At 39.3% G+C, this 16,518-nt stretch overlaps 1 protein-coding gene across 1 annotated transcript in view; it reads right to left on the reverse strand.

Annotated features, from left to right (window-relative positions):
• Positions 1-7,760: 7,760 nt before the first annotated feature.
• The window catches only part of LOC136857444 (uncharacterized), a 140,481-nt gene continuing 131,723 nt past the window's right edge, over positions 7,761-16,518 (reverse strand). The window contains exon 4 of the mRNA XM_067136113.2: positions 7,761-8,169. Within this exon, the coding sequence (XP_066992214.1) occupies positions 7,896-8,169 (274 nt within the window). The 3' untranslated portion in view covers positions 7,761-7,895. The remainder of the gene's footprint in view (positions 8,170-16,518) is intronic.

The following is a 16,518-nucleotide window of genomic DNA, read 5'->3' on the forward strand; positions in this document are numbered from 1 at the left end:
GGCTTGCCTCACTCATTTTTGGATTGCTGCTGCTTTTTCAAAGCCGTCGATTCTTATTACTGCAGACTGATTTTTTTGCACAGATTGTAGATAATTGTTCTTTCCCGGTATCTGACCCCAATCACCTCAGAATCTCAAATAGCTTAGTCCAATTAACATTATCAATGCGTTTTCTAGATCTACGAATGTCATGTACGTAGGCTTGTCTCCCTTAATTCGACCCTCGTAAGATTAGACGTAAAGAAAGATAGGATTGCTTCACGTGTTCCTACATTTCTTCTGAAGACAAATTGATGTTCTCCCAACTCAGCTTCAAGTTTTCTTTCCATTTTTCTGTAAAGAATACGTGTTGAAATTTTGGAGGCGTGAGTTTTCACACCTGATTTGTTGGGAATAGGTATAACAACATTCTGCCGAAAATCAGTTGGCACATCTCCCGTATTGGACCCGTGATTCCGCTCCCATCCCTGGAAACCCATTGGCAGACACATTCCTAACAGCTTTCTACGATCTCTTTATAGAACAGTTTGTTTTAGAAGCAACACGTATTACCAAAACATCCCGTTCTATATTAGATCTATTTCTCACCAATCATCCCTCCTCAGTATCTCGAGTTGAAGTCACACCCGGCTTCAGTGATCACCACGCCATTCAATCAACTCTAGCTAGCTACCCTAGATTGCAGAAAACCTGTCAAACACAAATCCAGGCCTCAATATAACTTCAGGAAAGCTGACTGGAAATCCCTCTCCACCTTACTACTGAATCACCTACCCACTCCAACCTCCTTATCAACCTTTGTGGCTCGCCTGGAAAAATACACTTTTCTGGTGCGTTAACCAAACTGTACCGAAATGCACTTTAAAAAGAGAGAAGAAAGCTCCGTGGATTAAGAAAGAACTTAAGGAAACGGAACAACCTATACAAAAAGTGGAAACAATGCCAAACGGAACAAGCGTGGGAAAAGTACAAATCCGCACGGAAAGACACTAAGAATAGGATCAAGGAGGCTTACGATCAGTCTATTCATAAGGCTTGCTCAGATACCAAAGAGCTGTGGAAGCTACTAAAAAGGAACTGTGGCAGCGCTGCACCAAGCTCCTTTCAAGCTAACGGGAAATCCATCTCCACGCACACACAGACATTGCCTCAGCCTTCAGTGAAAAATTTAAAGAGAATTTCTCCCAGGCAAAATCAGTTGGGGACATGCATAACAGTCTTGTTTGTACAACAACGTATTGCAAAGAAATAATGGTTAACCTTTTGTATACAATTAATGTGATGTATTTTATTGCCCACATAGTAATAGATACACTAATAAACAATACACATAATACAAAACAGGTCTGTGATCTTACAATTTGACACAAATACAGGCAATGTACTAATACCTGACGTTTCATCGTGCAACAATCTTGTTTGTACACTTACAGAAGAAAGTGAAACTTTCACTCAAAAACACTTGTTACCTTGGATTTAATTCCCCGATAAGTATCCTCGGGCCTTGAGAACTGCCTTGCACCTTCGCTGCATGGAATGAACCAGTTTTTTTGCATCTTTCTCGGTCAGTTTTGCCCCATTCTTCGTTATCTATACTTCCAAACAGCTCAAATGATTGAAGTTTCATTGCATGAACACTTCTTTTAAGATCGACCCACAAATGTTCTGTGGGGTTCAAGTCAAGGAATTGGGCAGGAGTTCAAATTTGCGTTGGTACGTTCCATATGAGCCACTGTTTGCAAATATCAGCTGTGTCCTTGGGGTCATTATCTTGCTGAAAAATGTAGTGAGACCCCAACCCCATTTTTACTGCGCTCTGTTTGAGATTGTTCTTTAAAATGTTTAAATAGCCTCATCTGTCCATGACGCCATTGATGATTTCGATATCTCCCACTCCTCAAGACGACATGCAACCCCAAATCATAATTGATGCACCTCCATGTTTTACGGTGGATAGCGTATATGCAGGTTTAATTGTTGTATTTACTTTTCGACATAAATAACTGTTTCCATCCGAACCGTATAGAGATATTTTGGTCGCATCTGACCAAATAACTTTGTTCCAGAACGTGCAATCCTTATTTTCATACTCTCTGCAAAATTTCATTCTGGCTTGTCGACTTTTTTTGGTAACAAAGGGCCCTTTCCGTGGTCGTCTACCGTGATAGTCATATTTCCACAATACCCTACGAATTGTCTGACTTGACATTTTCTTCTTCGTACTTCCTTCCAGCATTACGCGGATCTTAGGGACACTTAATTGTGGATTCTGTTTTGCTTGTTTCACAATATAACATTCATATTGTCTATTTAGTACGGTATATATTCTTTTGCTTTTCTTAGCAAATTCTTTGTGTTTCCTCTATATCTGAATTTGTTGAACACATAGTGTATTGTGGAAAGTGGTTTATTTACTTTGCGTCCAATTTCACGCAGAGAATACCCTTGCAATCCAAAAGATAAAACTACATTTTTTAGTTCGTCACTTAACTCTGTTCTTTTACCCATTATGTAACTCACGGCCTGGTGCACTAACTGCGAAACTATACATACCAGCTAACTAGGAGTGTTCCCGAACAAATACGAGGTAGTGAACGTGTACAAACAAGACTGTTGCAAGCAAGTAGGCCAATACAAAACATATTTCTATCCTTTTCTTTTAAAATGGTGTACCGAGACTTTTGATCGCTAACATCAAGTTCCCAACACCTTGTGCAATAACTTATCTATGTCTCGTACATTCGTTATGTACTATTCAGAAATTATAAAGACATTATATCTGCTAAATGGGGTGTTCAAACAAGACTGTTAGGCACTGTATATAACCAACACACCCGCACCTCCCCTCCCTCTCACCAGCCTCTACTTCTCGGAAATTGAGGTACTATAGCAAGTTTGAAGAGGATTCGACCCCATGCGGCGAGCGGCCCTGATGAAATAACCCAGCCGTATACTCCGTGACTGCGCTGAGTCACTGGCACCATCTCTCTGCGAACTATTCAACCTGTCGCTTCACTGTGGATCACTGCCTCAAGATTGGAAGTGTGCTGATGTGTAGGTGGGCCGATGCAAGGTTGCACTTGAAAGTTATAGTTCATGTTGGCATTATTACAAAAAATAATTGAAGAACGTCACCCGTCAATCAGAACGGCCAATCCATTACTTTTTATGTCAGATACTGTTATGGATTTTATACATATTAGTTCGTATTTAATTCTGTAGAGTGCGTATAACCTTTTATATACTTACAAAAACATGAGCATTTTAAAAAATGTCATGTTTAAGCGAGCTGCAAAATAAAGATGAACTATTTTCATTTGGTTGTTGTTGGCAATATGGCTAGTATAGTGGTGCCATCTATAACTACCTTGACTTCCGTACTGAAGCGTTGCCGCTTGTCTGTCGTTGCTAGCACATGGTCAGGTGTGATTCGCGCGTTGATGAAAGTGGTGGTATTTTTTTGTGAGATAACTGTGTTGTTTTTTTTTTTGTAACTAGTGCAGTGCGATGTCACGGAAACGACAATGTGATGAATCGCGAAGTGATAATCCTTTGCGCCGAGGAGTGCCCCTTAATAGTCAGGCATGTGAATTAGTGCGGAGAACTCGCGAGTTTTACGAGAGGGAGAGGGAATTCGTACGCTTGCATGGTCGTCCCTCTGTTCCTGCAGATTAAGTTGTGGAACGTACAGGTCAAACATTAGGGCTTTCAAAGCGGACTGTGGTTCAGGAAGGTGTTCTCCTCCAGGAACTGAAGGAAAAATGGACTGGGGAACCTAGCAGTAGCGAAAACGGGGCTGTGAGTGGGGACTTGTTTCTTAGCACTCCAGGAAAGAAACGATTTAAGCTATCTCCTGTAACAGGAATTGATTCTTTCCAGGCTGATGCAATACGTAGACACGTGTACGATTATTACAGCAGGAAGGAATACCCTGTGGTGGCAAAATTACTAGTCTCCCTTAAACAGAAAAATATTTTCTCCGGGGGTAAAACTTCCTTAAAATCGGTACTGCGAGCCTTAGGTTTCAGATACAAAAACTGAACGGAAGAAAACTGTTGCTTGAAAAGTCGCACATCGTGATGGCTACGAGTATTTTTTAAAAATAAACTTATCGGTAAGGATCTCCACGAGGTAATATGGTTGGATGAGACGTGGGTGAATGCTGGGGAGTGCATTGATAAATCTTGGACTGATGACAGTCCTAAAAGCTCCGGTATTCAACCGACTGGGAAGGGCGCCAGATTAATAATAGCGCACGCAGGTTCATCCAGTGGTTTTGTGGAAGGTGGTCTTCTAATGTTCCGATCGAAAAAAAAACCGGTGATTATCACGAAGATATGGACCATGTTCGCTTTTTAGATTGGTTTAAGAAGCTCCTGCAACAGCTCAAAGGCCCTTCTGTCACTGTTATGGACAATGCACCTTACCACTCTGTAATAATGGACAAGACCCCCTACTTCGAGCGCCCGTAAAGAACTGTTAGTAGAATAGCTGCAGGCAAGAAATATCCCAGCGCATATGAGTATGACTAAATTAGCCTTATATGCACTGGTGAAACAAAACAAACCGGTTTCACCGACGTACGTAGTTGATGAGGTAGCGAAGGAACAAGGACACGAGGTTGTTAGGTTGCCGCCGTACCACTGTCACTTCAACCCTATTGAATTGGTACGGAGTGATGTGAAACGTTACGTTCGCACAAGTAACAAATCCTTCACAATTACTGAAGTGGAAAGACTGTTCCGAGAGGGTATTGCTCTAGTGGATGCGGCTTCTTAGAGAAAGAAAGTTAGACATGTCGCAACATTAATTAACTCGGCGATGGCCATAGATGGCATCATCAGTGACTGTCAGGAGTTGATGATCTGCCTGGACGATGACGAAGACGACGACGACGACGACGACGACAACAACAGCAACAACGAAGGCGACGGCAGTGATCTAGAGGGTATAGAGCCTCTACCAATATAAACAAGGTAAGAATAACAACATTTCTGAATTTTCGTAAATTTAATAGATTTTACTCGAAATCTTTTGTGTTAGCACCGGTGTTTATTATCGTAACATTTATTGGTGTATTTAAAGTGAGTTTCTTGTCTGCCGATTTCTTCCGCATACTCTAACATTGCGATAATAAGAACTTCGTAGTAGATTTATCTCGTGTGATAGTAAACTTAATCGGTGTGTTGAAAGTGCGATTGTTGTCGGCCGATTTCATTTGTATCGTGTATCGTCGTGATGGCATTAAAAACATTTCTCTCATATTTCTAAAATCTTACGTGTCGTGCAATCAGCTGTTGCTATGGCGGCAACATCGCTTCGTGCGCCACTGCAGAGTGACCAACATTTTGCGTAGCTGTCATGTGCAACCTTACGCCAGCCTACCTATAGTTCCGATTTTCAAGAAAGGGGACAAAGCAGTCATTGGCAACTATCGGCCAGGGTCTCTTACATCCCACGTATGTAAATGTATGGAACGACTGGTAGCCTCTAATATACGGGAATACTTCCGGGAAGGTAATCTGCTAAGTGAAAGCCAGCACGGTTTTCTTCCAGGAAGATCCTGTAATACTTTATTAACAAAGGTTATTGATGGGTGGCAATTCTCTCTGGAGAAATCTAAAATTGTTCAGGTAGACTGCGTGGCTTTGGACTGGGCTAAAGCTTTTGACCAAATCCCTCATGAACGACTTTTGTTAACATTAATAACATTAAGACAGATGAATGTTAGGGGAAGTGTACTGACATGGTTGCAGTCATTTCTCGAGGGTCGAACTCAACGTGTTGTGTTTGATGGAGTTCGATCATCGACCGTTAAAGTAGCCTCAGGAGTATATCAAGGCACCGTCCTTGGACCTTTATTATTTAATGCATTTGTCTCTGATTTACCTAAATATGTGACCTCAACCAGTAGGCTGATGACACTGTAATGTACAGGTCATTGTCTGAAGTTACAGTCGGACTTGGACACTATAGCGGTGTGGTGTTACGTCAACGGTCTCAACATTAATGCTGGCAAATGTAAATACATTAGGTTAAGTAGGTCTCGACAGCCAGTAGAATGTATGTATAACGTTAATAATGTACATATTGAGCGAGTTAAAACCATGCATTTGTTAGGAATAACCATTTCTGAGCAACTAAAATGGAACGCACAAACAGAGGAAGTGAGATGCAAAGCTGACAGGGCGCTCGGTTTTATGGACAGAAGCCTCCGTAGGTGCAAGTCGAATGCTAAACGGACGGCTTACCTGACACTAGTGAGACCTATACTAACGTATGGTCTACCTGCCTGGCACCCTACCACTGCAGCTAACCTTCACAAACTAGAAGGAATCCAACGTCGCGCTGAAAGACTAATTAACAAGAACGGCTGCCTGTCTTCCCTCCCGTCAATCGCCTCCTTGTGTAAACAAAGCGACATCACCTTTTTACACAAGTCCCTCATAGGGGTCATTCACCTTTCACCATTCCCTCGACTCTCCTTATCCTACAGCTCCGTCCGTAGAGGCAAAGGGGTGTGTCTTATACCCCCCTTTGCGCGAACTGAGTCCTACAAACTAGGTTTCTTTGCTCGTTCGCGCTGTCTTTGGAACCTATCTACCCGCCAACATTAAATGTAGAAATGTAAATATAGTTAAATGTTATGTTAGGAAGCACATACGGTGAGAAAATGCATGTGAATATGTGGAAGAATGAACGAGGGAGTGAAAGGTTGTATAAATGAGAAATATGTATATATTAGGATATACTTTGTTACTTTACCTGTAAATAGTGTATATGACTGTTTTAGTTTAGGATTTAGGTAATTATTTCAACGGTCAAGGGGCACTACGTGTAGGGGGCTTGTCCTTTTCCCCTGGCCTTCCATAGATACTGTAAAGGTTTATGGTAAATAAATAAATAAATAATGAATGAATGAATGAATGAATGAATGAATGAATGAATGAATGAATGAATGAATGAATGAATGAATGAATGAATAACCTTCCCATGCTGGTTTCTCGTTAGGCGAACAGTAATTCTGAGGATAGGTCATCAAATCCAGGTGCCTTGTTCCTATTTAGGTCTCTCAAAGCTCTGTCGAATTCTGACGTCAAAATTAGGTCTGACATTTCATCAGCATCAACAGGCTCTTCTTGTTCCAGAACCTTATCATCTACTTCTTTACCTTCATAGAACTTCCTCTACAACAATATACCGCATTTACTGTCCGCGAGGCATTGTTGTGCCGATATTTCAACGTATTCCAAATGCGGTGTCTGTGGCGAATATCGGAGGTCTGTTTGTGTGACCGTCTCCGCAATAAAACCAGACTGAAGTGCGGAAATCAATCAACGAACGAAGAATGGATTCAAGATCAAAGATTGTAGTGGTTTGAGCACGTGTGCTGAATGTCCCTATGGCAATTATCTACCTCACAGATTACTCTGCGGACAGATAACTGCTCGTTGGAAGGTCCAAAGAGTGAATCTCAAGAAAACCTGGGCAATACAGATCGAGGATGGCCTAAAAGTCCGAAGGCTTAGTCTTCCCGGTGCCGCGGCCAGGCCTGGAAAATAGTTTACATAACCTTCATGATTCAGCAGCACACACAGCATTATCTAGATCAAACATACCCAAGAGTTACTTATATACCCAAGAGTTCTTCTTTTCCGCTAACCCTCTAGTGTTTTGGCATCCGATGTTGGGAGACGTGTTGTGTTACGCCACAGTTGTGCTAGTTGATTGAGCCCGTTGTTAAGGATTAATAGATCAGATTGGTTATAGTTGTGTATTATTTAACATTACCAGATGGCAAACAGAGATACTGTACACGTTAGTAATTAAGCTGACACAAAACATTTAGTAATTCATTTGATACAAAAAGCTGAAGTTTTTCTCCACACGCCTCCTCAGTATCGGTCACTTTGACGGTCACGGTCCGAGTAGCGACCAGAATACTTGCTGACGGAGTACCGGTCACTATAACGGTCGTCTGGATACTTGTCTTCTGCCTTATAGTGGATTTCAGGGGAGCCGATACGCTTCTGCCAGTGATGGGTCCAGTAGAGATCTTCGCGTGATACGTCTTTTGGAGACTTGGCATCCTTGCACACGATGACGCAGTAAATGAGACTCCCGATCAGCGTTAGGAAGCCGAAGATGAGGAAGACGATACCCAGGATCCTGCAACACAGACACAGCGCCAGGTCAGCATCGGAAACATGAGAACACAAATGAACAAAGACTGGCTCTCTCCTCGCCAAAGACTGTTATTAAAACAGATAGGCTCTCTCCTCACCAAAGACTGTATTAAAACAGATAGGCTCTCTCCTCGCCAAAGACTGCATTAAAACAGATAGGCTCTCTCCTCGCCAAAGACTGTATTAAAACAGATAGACTCTATCCTCGCCAAAGACTGTATTAAAACAGATAGGCTCTCTCCTCGCCAAAGACTGCATTAAAACAGATAGGCTCTCTCCTCGCCAAAGACTGTATTAAAACAGATAGACTCTATCCTCGCCAAAGACTGTATTAAAACAAATAGGTTCTCTCCTCACCAAAGACTATATTCAAACAGATAGGCTCTCTCCTCGCCAAAGACTGTATTAAAACAGATAGGCTCTCTCCTCGCCAAAGACTGTATTAAAACAGAATATACCGAGCTCGATAGCTGCAGTCGCTTAAGTGCGGCCAGTATCCAGTAATCGGGAGATAGAGGGTTCGAGCCCCACTGTCGGCAGCCCTGAAGATGGTTGTCCATGGTTTCCCATTTTCACACCAGGCAAATACCGGGGCTGTGTATGCGCGGATTAGGAACAGTTGGAAACGGCTTCCGATTCTTTCCTGCGCGAACGGTCACATAGTAGTAAATATTTCCGTTAGATGTTAGCACCATTCCCAATCAATTGGATATGATTCAGGTTTTATTAACATTGATTGATTGAGGTTGTGTTCTACTGAACGTAATATTTCATCGTAAATATATCACTCATTTTGACTGGAAAGCAGGAACATTTGCACGCAACATACAAGGTACGAATAAAACAACTTATTTTGAAGTCTATATTACGTCATTTCTACGGATTTTTACAGGGTAGTATCAATAGCTTAATCAGTGACAATAATACGATGCAAGAATGAATGAATATTATTTATTTATTTATAATACAATACAATTATTTTCATACGTCGACTTTGCTCTATTCAAATTAATATCAGATAAATCTAGACTGTCGTCATCAGTTGAAGATGAGTTACTCGTAACATTAATGTCTGACATCTGAAAATATTTAAGTTTGTATATCGTCAACGATCTGTGATATTCGTGATTAATTACAAGCATATCAGTAAGCACTGACTAACAGATCATTACAATATATGTAGTTTATTTACAATACGTAGACTTACTTGCAATGACAGTTCACCTGTGTTTTATCGTGATACTGTTTTTAATTAAGGATATGTACTAGATGCAAATTAACCGTTCGTATATGTTCTTTAAATAGAATGTGCAGTTGCTACATTTAATTAAGAATTAATTTAAGAATACCGCCGTCAAGGAATGTTATTTTCAAGAAAAACACGGAACAAATATATTTATAAGAATCTGAGGCTGATGCACATGCCTGATTTAGAAATTCGAAAACAATCCCTAAATTATGTTGACTGTTCTCAAACTGTACGAAACTTGAATCCACGCCTGCAAAATCAGCAAACTAGGAGTAAGAATACCAAATTCTCGCTGTACGAACGCTTCAAATAGAGCGAAGTACGTATGCGCATGCGCCTGACAGTTTGGGATAATTTCGTATTGCTGCACGAACAAAGCTAATAATTGTCCTTCTGTTTTTGACATGACTACATATTAAGGTCGCCACACACGCTACGTTTTGCTTGCGCAAGCCAAAGTCGTAGTGTAAATCTGAACGTGCGTGTTAATAAGTCGTACGATTTAGTAGACTTGGCATGATAGACGTATGAAGCTGCTTGAAATACTGTACCATTACACTATTCCTAAAGTGGAAATCTAATGAGATCAGAGTAAATGCGATTACCGGCAGCGAAATTAAACAGAGTAAATGAACTTATGTCACAGAAGTCCAGATTGACACAATAGCAGAATACACAGAATCGTGATGGCCATATAAAAGACAAAGAAAAGGGATCTGGATTATTGAAACAAGACAACACTAGAGAAAAAATGACTTCTTGATCGGCAGTTTCAATGTACAGACATAGTTAAACCAAGAGGAGAAAATATTTTAATACAACTTCGAAAGAAAAGAAGAAAATTGATCCAGAAGAAGATCAATAATAATATTCTGTCAAGTTATCGAAAGACAACGAAAAATAAGGAGAGAAAACGCATTTCATCTAAATTGCTAAACAAGATCGGAAGAAGACCAAAACGTTATACGCAGATACAATCAAGCCACCCAAAGAAGAGCAAGATTTGAACTACGCATTAATATCGCAATAGCCCATAAAACAAATCCAGTCTTCATAAATTTCATTAAACACTGCAGAGATATTTGGAGAAATAATTATAGGAAAACTAGAGACCAAAGCAAGCAAGTTATAAGAGGCTAATACTTAATCAATTAGAAGGCTTAGAGAACGTCATCACCATATATTGTCTGATACAAGTTGTATTTTATCATTGCATGAACGAGCTTGTCGTTATGGAATACTTCTAAGAAGATAAGGGAACAGACTGCCCAGGATTATCTAATCCAGCCTAAGATGATCAACCGGCAGATGACGACCCCAGAATCAGCTGCCAGCCACAAGAGTCGCAGGCGGTAGTTGAGGAGGCTAGACATCCCAAAAGGCGGAAGAATCGAGATAAGTTTCTAGTTCTTTAAAATTTTTCTATAGTTTGGTAGAAAATAATTTTGTAGGTTACCTGTAAGTGAAATATAATTAAAAAATTAACTCGCTTCGAACCTGCTTCTGGAAGGAACTAAAGAAAGTGAGACACTCAAAGAGATCGGGAACTGGCACTGATGAAGTTTATCATCCTACGCTATGGTATTTTGATGAACTGTTATTTTTGGCAGATCAAGAAACCCCAAGATCAAGTGTCTGTACAATGCAGGAATCAATGCAAGAGGATGACATAATAAATCAGGTAAGGTAAAAAATATATTTAAAGATATTATTGTGATATAATTATCTAATTAGTACAAAGCATATGGAAGCCTTACCTTTACATGCAAGTTAAATTACGAGTATTGTATCCAGAACGATGACGATAATATTGATGAGGTTTAAATAGAAGAAGTGATATCACCGTCAGCTCATCCTCTGCGTCCTCTTCGTCAAGGCGTCCAAGGAGGAATAAAAACCCCGACCCAGCTGATGAGGTACTGCAGACTGTTCCAAAAAACTCAAGTCACAGGAGGAGAGAAAATATGTGATATTTGGCAGGCACATTGCAGAAGAATTGGCTGCACTTGATGACAACATGGCAACATTCTGCAAGAAAGTCATCAATGATGCCATTTTTTGAGGCTCAGGTGGGGACACTTAACCGAACATCAACTGTAGTGACGCGGGAAGTGCCATCTCACCCACAGTCAGTTATGTACATCCGGACGGAGGACGATATGCACTACGGAAACTCACAGACTTCTTCAAGCAGTGTCACTGGAGAATACCTGTCAAGTTTTCAAGTAAGTAATAGCATAACGTCATGTAAGCCTACACTGAAAATCACTGTTACACTTAATCGATCATTCGGTCCTGCCATTCTACCCTGCCTTCATTATTAAAGAATTACATGAAAATATCTCTTACTTGCTTCGCCTCTTGACCATAATTCCTACTGAATCCTCTTTGTAGTGGAATGAGCACATTATCGACTAGCTCTGTATTCACCGCGTTGATTTCTTCATGACTGAAAGGTTGTGGAGACCAGTACGACGACGTAAATCGTTATGCAAGCAGCAAAAAGTCAAAACAACAGTTTCTATACGATCTAATCTTAAACTGGTTTCTATGTGAAAAATTCTAAATCGTGAGGCCATTATTCCGAAAACATTTTTCACTATCCTTCTTGCTCGTGAAAGCCGGTAGTTAAACACTTTTCGTTCTGGAGTGGGATCCTTTTGCACGAAGGGCTTTAACAATCTTTGCGCAAGGCGTGTTTCACCTCCCACAAACACAAACGGAAGTTCGATTGTGCTATTTTGTGGATATCTTGGTTTTGGCAACTGGGGATGACCAGCCGTTTCGTTTAGTTCCTCATAAATTCCCCCATCTGAAATTCGGCCATTAGTTCCAATGTCACAGTAAATATATTCATAACTAGCAAGATACCCGTGCTTCGCTACGGTATTATACTGAAATTTATAATTGAATGCTTATTGTTTTAGATATATAATCCGCCGAAATTTGTGATCTGACTCGTTTTCGGCGAGAATCCACCAAAATTCCCGATCTGACTCGTTTTCTATTAGATTACGGCGTGTCTCCTCCCATTTTTCAATCTTCCTTTCCAGCAATCGATTTTGTACTTCCCGGGCTAGGCTCAGGTATTCCTCCCGGTCAGTTGGGTCCGTAAATCTTTGCCATCTTTTCCTATAATCATTTTTAATATGGATAAAATCCTTCAGAAGATACGGCGTGGTGTCATATTGGGTGCCTTGGCGGCACTGAACACGCGGCCGGACTGCATTCTTAGTCATTAGCTGTCCAGGAGCCGTTTCCAGCGCGTCAGCACATTTGACGACGGTCCGGAACATTATTATTATTATTATTATTATTATTATTATTATTATTATTATTATTATTATTAATATTATTATTATTATTATTACTATTATGTGTAGCTGGAATGGTTGATGACAGGGAAAACCGGAGTATCCGGAGAAAAACCTGTCCCGCCTCCGTTTTGTCCAGCACGAATGTCACATGGAGTGACCGGGATTTGAACCACGGAACCCAGCTGTGAGAGGCCGGCGCGCTGCCGCCTGAGCCACGGAGGATCCTTATAAGTACATTAATAACAGTAAAATCAATTGGTCTCACCTCCTTCTACACCCCACCGCCGTTAAGTTTATTTACCGCACCCCCACCCCCCCCCCCCCCAAAAAATTAAAAGAAGGCTTGTTTCTTTATGTTTAAGTAAGATTCCAAACACCAATATTCACGTCTATTACCTTTAGTTTTGAGGTATAAGTATCCCCATAAAAGTAATTTACTTTTTTCATTTCATTTCACACTACTCCCCCCCCCCCCCCCCACCTAAGTGAACTTTCCCGCAAAAATACTTGTTTCTTTAATAGTAAAGGATCTTCTAAATACCAATTATCACGACTCTAAATTCCTCAGTTTTTTATTTATGTGTCCTCATGAAAGGAAATCGACTCCTTTACACTCCCGCCCTCCAAGATGGTTTCCCGCCCAAAACGCGTTTTTCTTTGTTTTTAAAGGAGATCCAAATACGAATTTTCACGTCTGTAACAACTTTAGTTTTTATTAGATGTATGTATTCTCATACAATTAAGCCAATTAATTTTTCAATTCTTTCATCCCCCCCCCCCCCCCTTCTTCATTGGATTTTAAGAGAATACGTGTTTCATTACCTTTAAAGCAGATTGAAAATATAAAATTTCACGTCTGTAACATCTTCATTTTTGATATATCAGTAGCCTAAATAAAAGAATTCAACACCATTTTCAGTCACTTTTACCGCCCCCCCCCCTCCGCCAAAGTGATATTTCCGAAAACTAAAAATACACGTTTCTTTATGTTTAATAGAGATAAAAAATACCATTTTTCACTTCTGTAACATGTTAAGTTTTTTTTAGATATACTGTAAAAATTCTCATTTTAAAATTTCACCCCTTTTGAGTTCCCCTTAAGTGGAGTTTCCAAAAACAAATCACCTATGTTTCTTTACATTTACAGGAGATTCCAAACACCCACTTTTTACGTCTGTAACATTTTACGTTTCCAAGATATTCTGTAGATATAGTCTTTCAAAAAATTCACCCCAATTTGTCACTCCTGTTTAACCGCCATTAATTGGATTTTCCAAAAACTAAAAAATACGTGTTTCTTTATTTTTAAAGGAGATCCCATATACAAATTTTCAGTTCTGTAATATCTTTCGTTTCTGACATATATGTATCCTCATTAAAGGCATTCAACCCATTTTTCACCCTATTACACCCCTCCTATTGGGATTTACACGAAACAAAAAAAATACGTGTTCCTTTATTTTTAGAGGAGATTCCAACTACCAATTTTTACATCTGTAAATTTTAAAGTTTTAAGATGTAGACACACTCATTTTAAAAAATTCACCCCCCCCTTTTCACCCCCCAATACTTGGATTTTTCAAAAACGAAAAAATACGTGTTTCTTTACTTTTAAAGTAGATTACAAATACCAATTTCAAGGTCTGTAATATCTTCAGGTTCTGAAATATAAGTAGCCTCGTTAAAGGCATTCAACCCATTTTCACCCTTTTACACCCTTCTTATTGGGATTTTCCGAAAACAAAAGAATACGTGTTTCTTTATTTTTAAAGGAGATTCTAAATACCAATTTTTACATCTATAAACTTTAAATGTTTTGAGATATAGATACACACATTTTTAAAAATCACCCCCTTTTCACCCCCCCCCAATTAATTGGATTTTCCAAAAACAAAAAAATACGTGTTTCTTTTTAAAGGAGATCCCAAACACCAATTTTCATGTCTGTAATATCTTCAGGTTCTGAAATATAAGTAGACTCATGAAAGGCATTCGACCCCTTCTTCAACCTTTTCCACCCTTCCTATTAGGATTTTCCGAAAACAAAATATATGTGTTTCTTTATTTTTAAAGGGGATTCTAAATACCAATTTTCACATCTATAACGTTTAAAAGTTTTGAGATATAGATACACTCATTTTAAAATATTACCCCCTTTTCCCCCCTCCCTTAATTGGATTTTCCAGAAACAAAAAAATACGTGTTTCTTTATTTTTAAAGGAGATCCCAAACACCGATTTTCAGGTCTGTAATATCTTCAGTTTCTGAGATATAAGTAGCCTCATTAAAGGCATTCAACCCTTTTTCCACCCCTTTTCACTCCTCCTATTGCGATTTTCCGAAAACAAAAAAATACGTGTTTCTTTATTTTTAATGAAGATTCTAAATACCAGTTTTTACATCTGCAAACTTTAAAAGTTTGGAGATATAGATTCATTCATTTTAAAAATTCACCCCCTTTTCACCCTCCCATTAATTGGCTTTTGCAAAAACAAAAAAAATACGTGTTCCTTTATTTTTAAAAGAGATCAAAAGTACCAATTTTCAGGTCTGTAATTTCTTCAGTTTCTGAGATATAAGTACCGGTATCCTGATTAAAGGCATTCAACCCCTTTTTCACCCCTTTTCACCGCTCCTATTGGGATTTTCTGAAATCTAAAAAATACGTGTTTCCTTATTTTCAAAGAAGATTCTAAATACCAATTTTTACATTTGTAAACTTTTAAAGTTTTGAGATATAGGTGCACTCATTTTAAAACTTCACCCCCCCCTTTTCACCCCCTTGGCAACGGAATATCCAAAAATCCTCTCTTAGCGAGCACCTACATCTTAATATGAATGTATCCCCAAAATTTCATTTCATTATGTCCAGTAGTTTTGGCTCGGCGATGATGAATCAGTCAGTCAGTCAGGACAAGCTATTTTATATATATATATAGATTTGCATTCACAATAGCCATTAACACTAAACTGTTTGTTCCCCTGTAATTTTTAAAAAAAAGATCCAATTCCTCCAGGGGGGATTATTTTTATGTGTTTCCCGTCAACAGCTCCCAAGCAATGCGGGAATTGCCATCTGATTTCAAATTCTGCTGCAATTTGTAACCACTCTTTCTCGCTTGACGGGAACTGAAAAATAACAGAAATACAAATATTGGAACTGTTTCCCTTTCTTTTCAGGTAGCAGAAAATGATCTGTGAAGAGCTGTGCACATTCACAGTTGGAAATAACGACCAAATTTATTTCCTACCGATGCTTATTTTTTATAATTATAAATTTTATATTACTCATCAATTTGAATACCTTGCAGTATTCTTCCTTTAGTTCCTCATAAATTGCTCTGCATGTTTCTGGAACAATTACTCCAAGGGTCTGACTAGAAATAGCAACAGAGAACTTCAGATCTTCAAAATTCCTCCCAGTGGCTAAGAAACGGAGTGTTACAGTAAGCCTTTCGTGTGGAGTAATTGCTTATCTCATGACTGTGTCGGATTTTTTAATTCGAGGAGTTATCTTATTAAGAAGAGTTAAATACATCGCTTCATCCATGCGCAAGTAATTATACCAGTCACCTGGTTCTAACCTCAATTCACTCAGTAAGTTCGTGCGCAAAAATTATTTTCGTTTCAGTAGCCATTTCTTCGTTCATCTCTTTCTAGAAAGTGTTTTTCTTCCTTTCTTCTTTTTGCGAATTATGACAAGAGAGACGTATATACTATCGTCCGACATGTTTCCACATAAGCTTGCGAACATAACTTCTGAGAA

This window comes from Anabrus simplex, chromosome 1 (assembly GCF_040414725.1).
Source record: "Anabrus simplex isolate iqAnaSimp1 chromosome 1, ASM4041472v1, whole genome shotgun sequence".
Taxonomy (NCBI): Eukaryota; Metazoa; Arthropoda; class Insecta; order Orthoptera; family Tettigoniidae; genus Anabrus; species Anabrus simplex.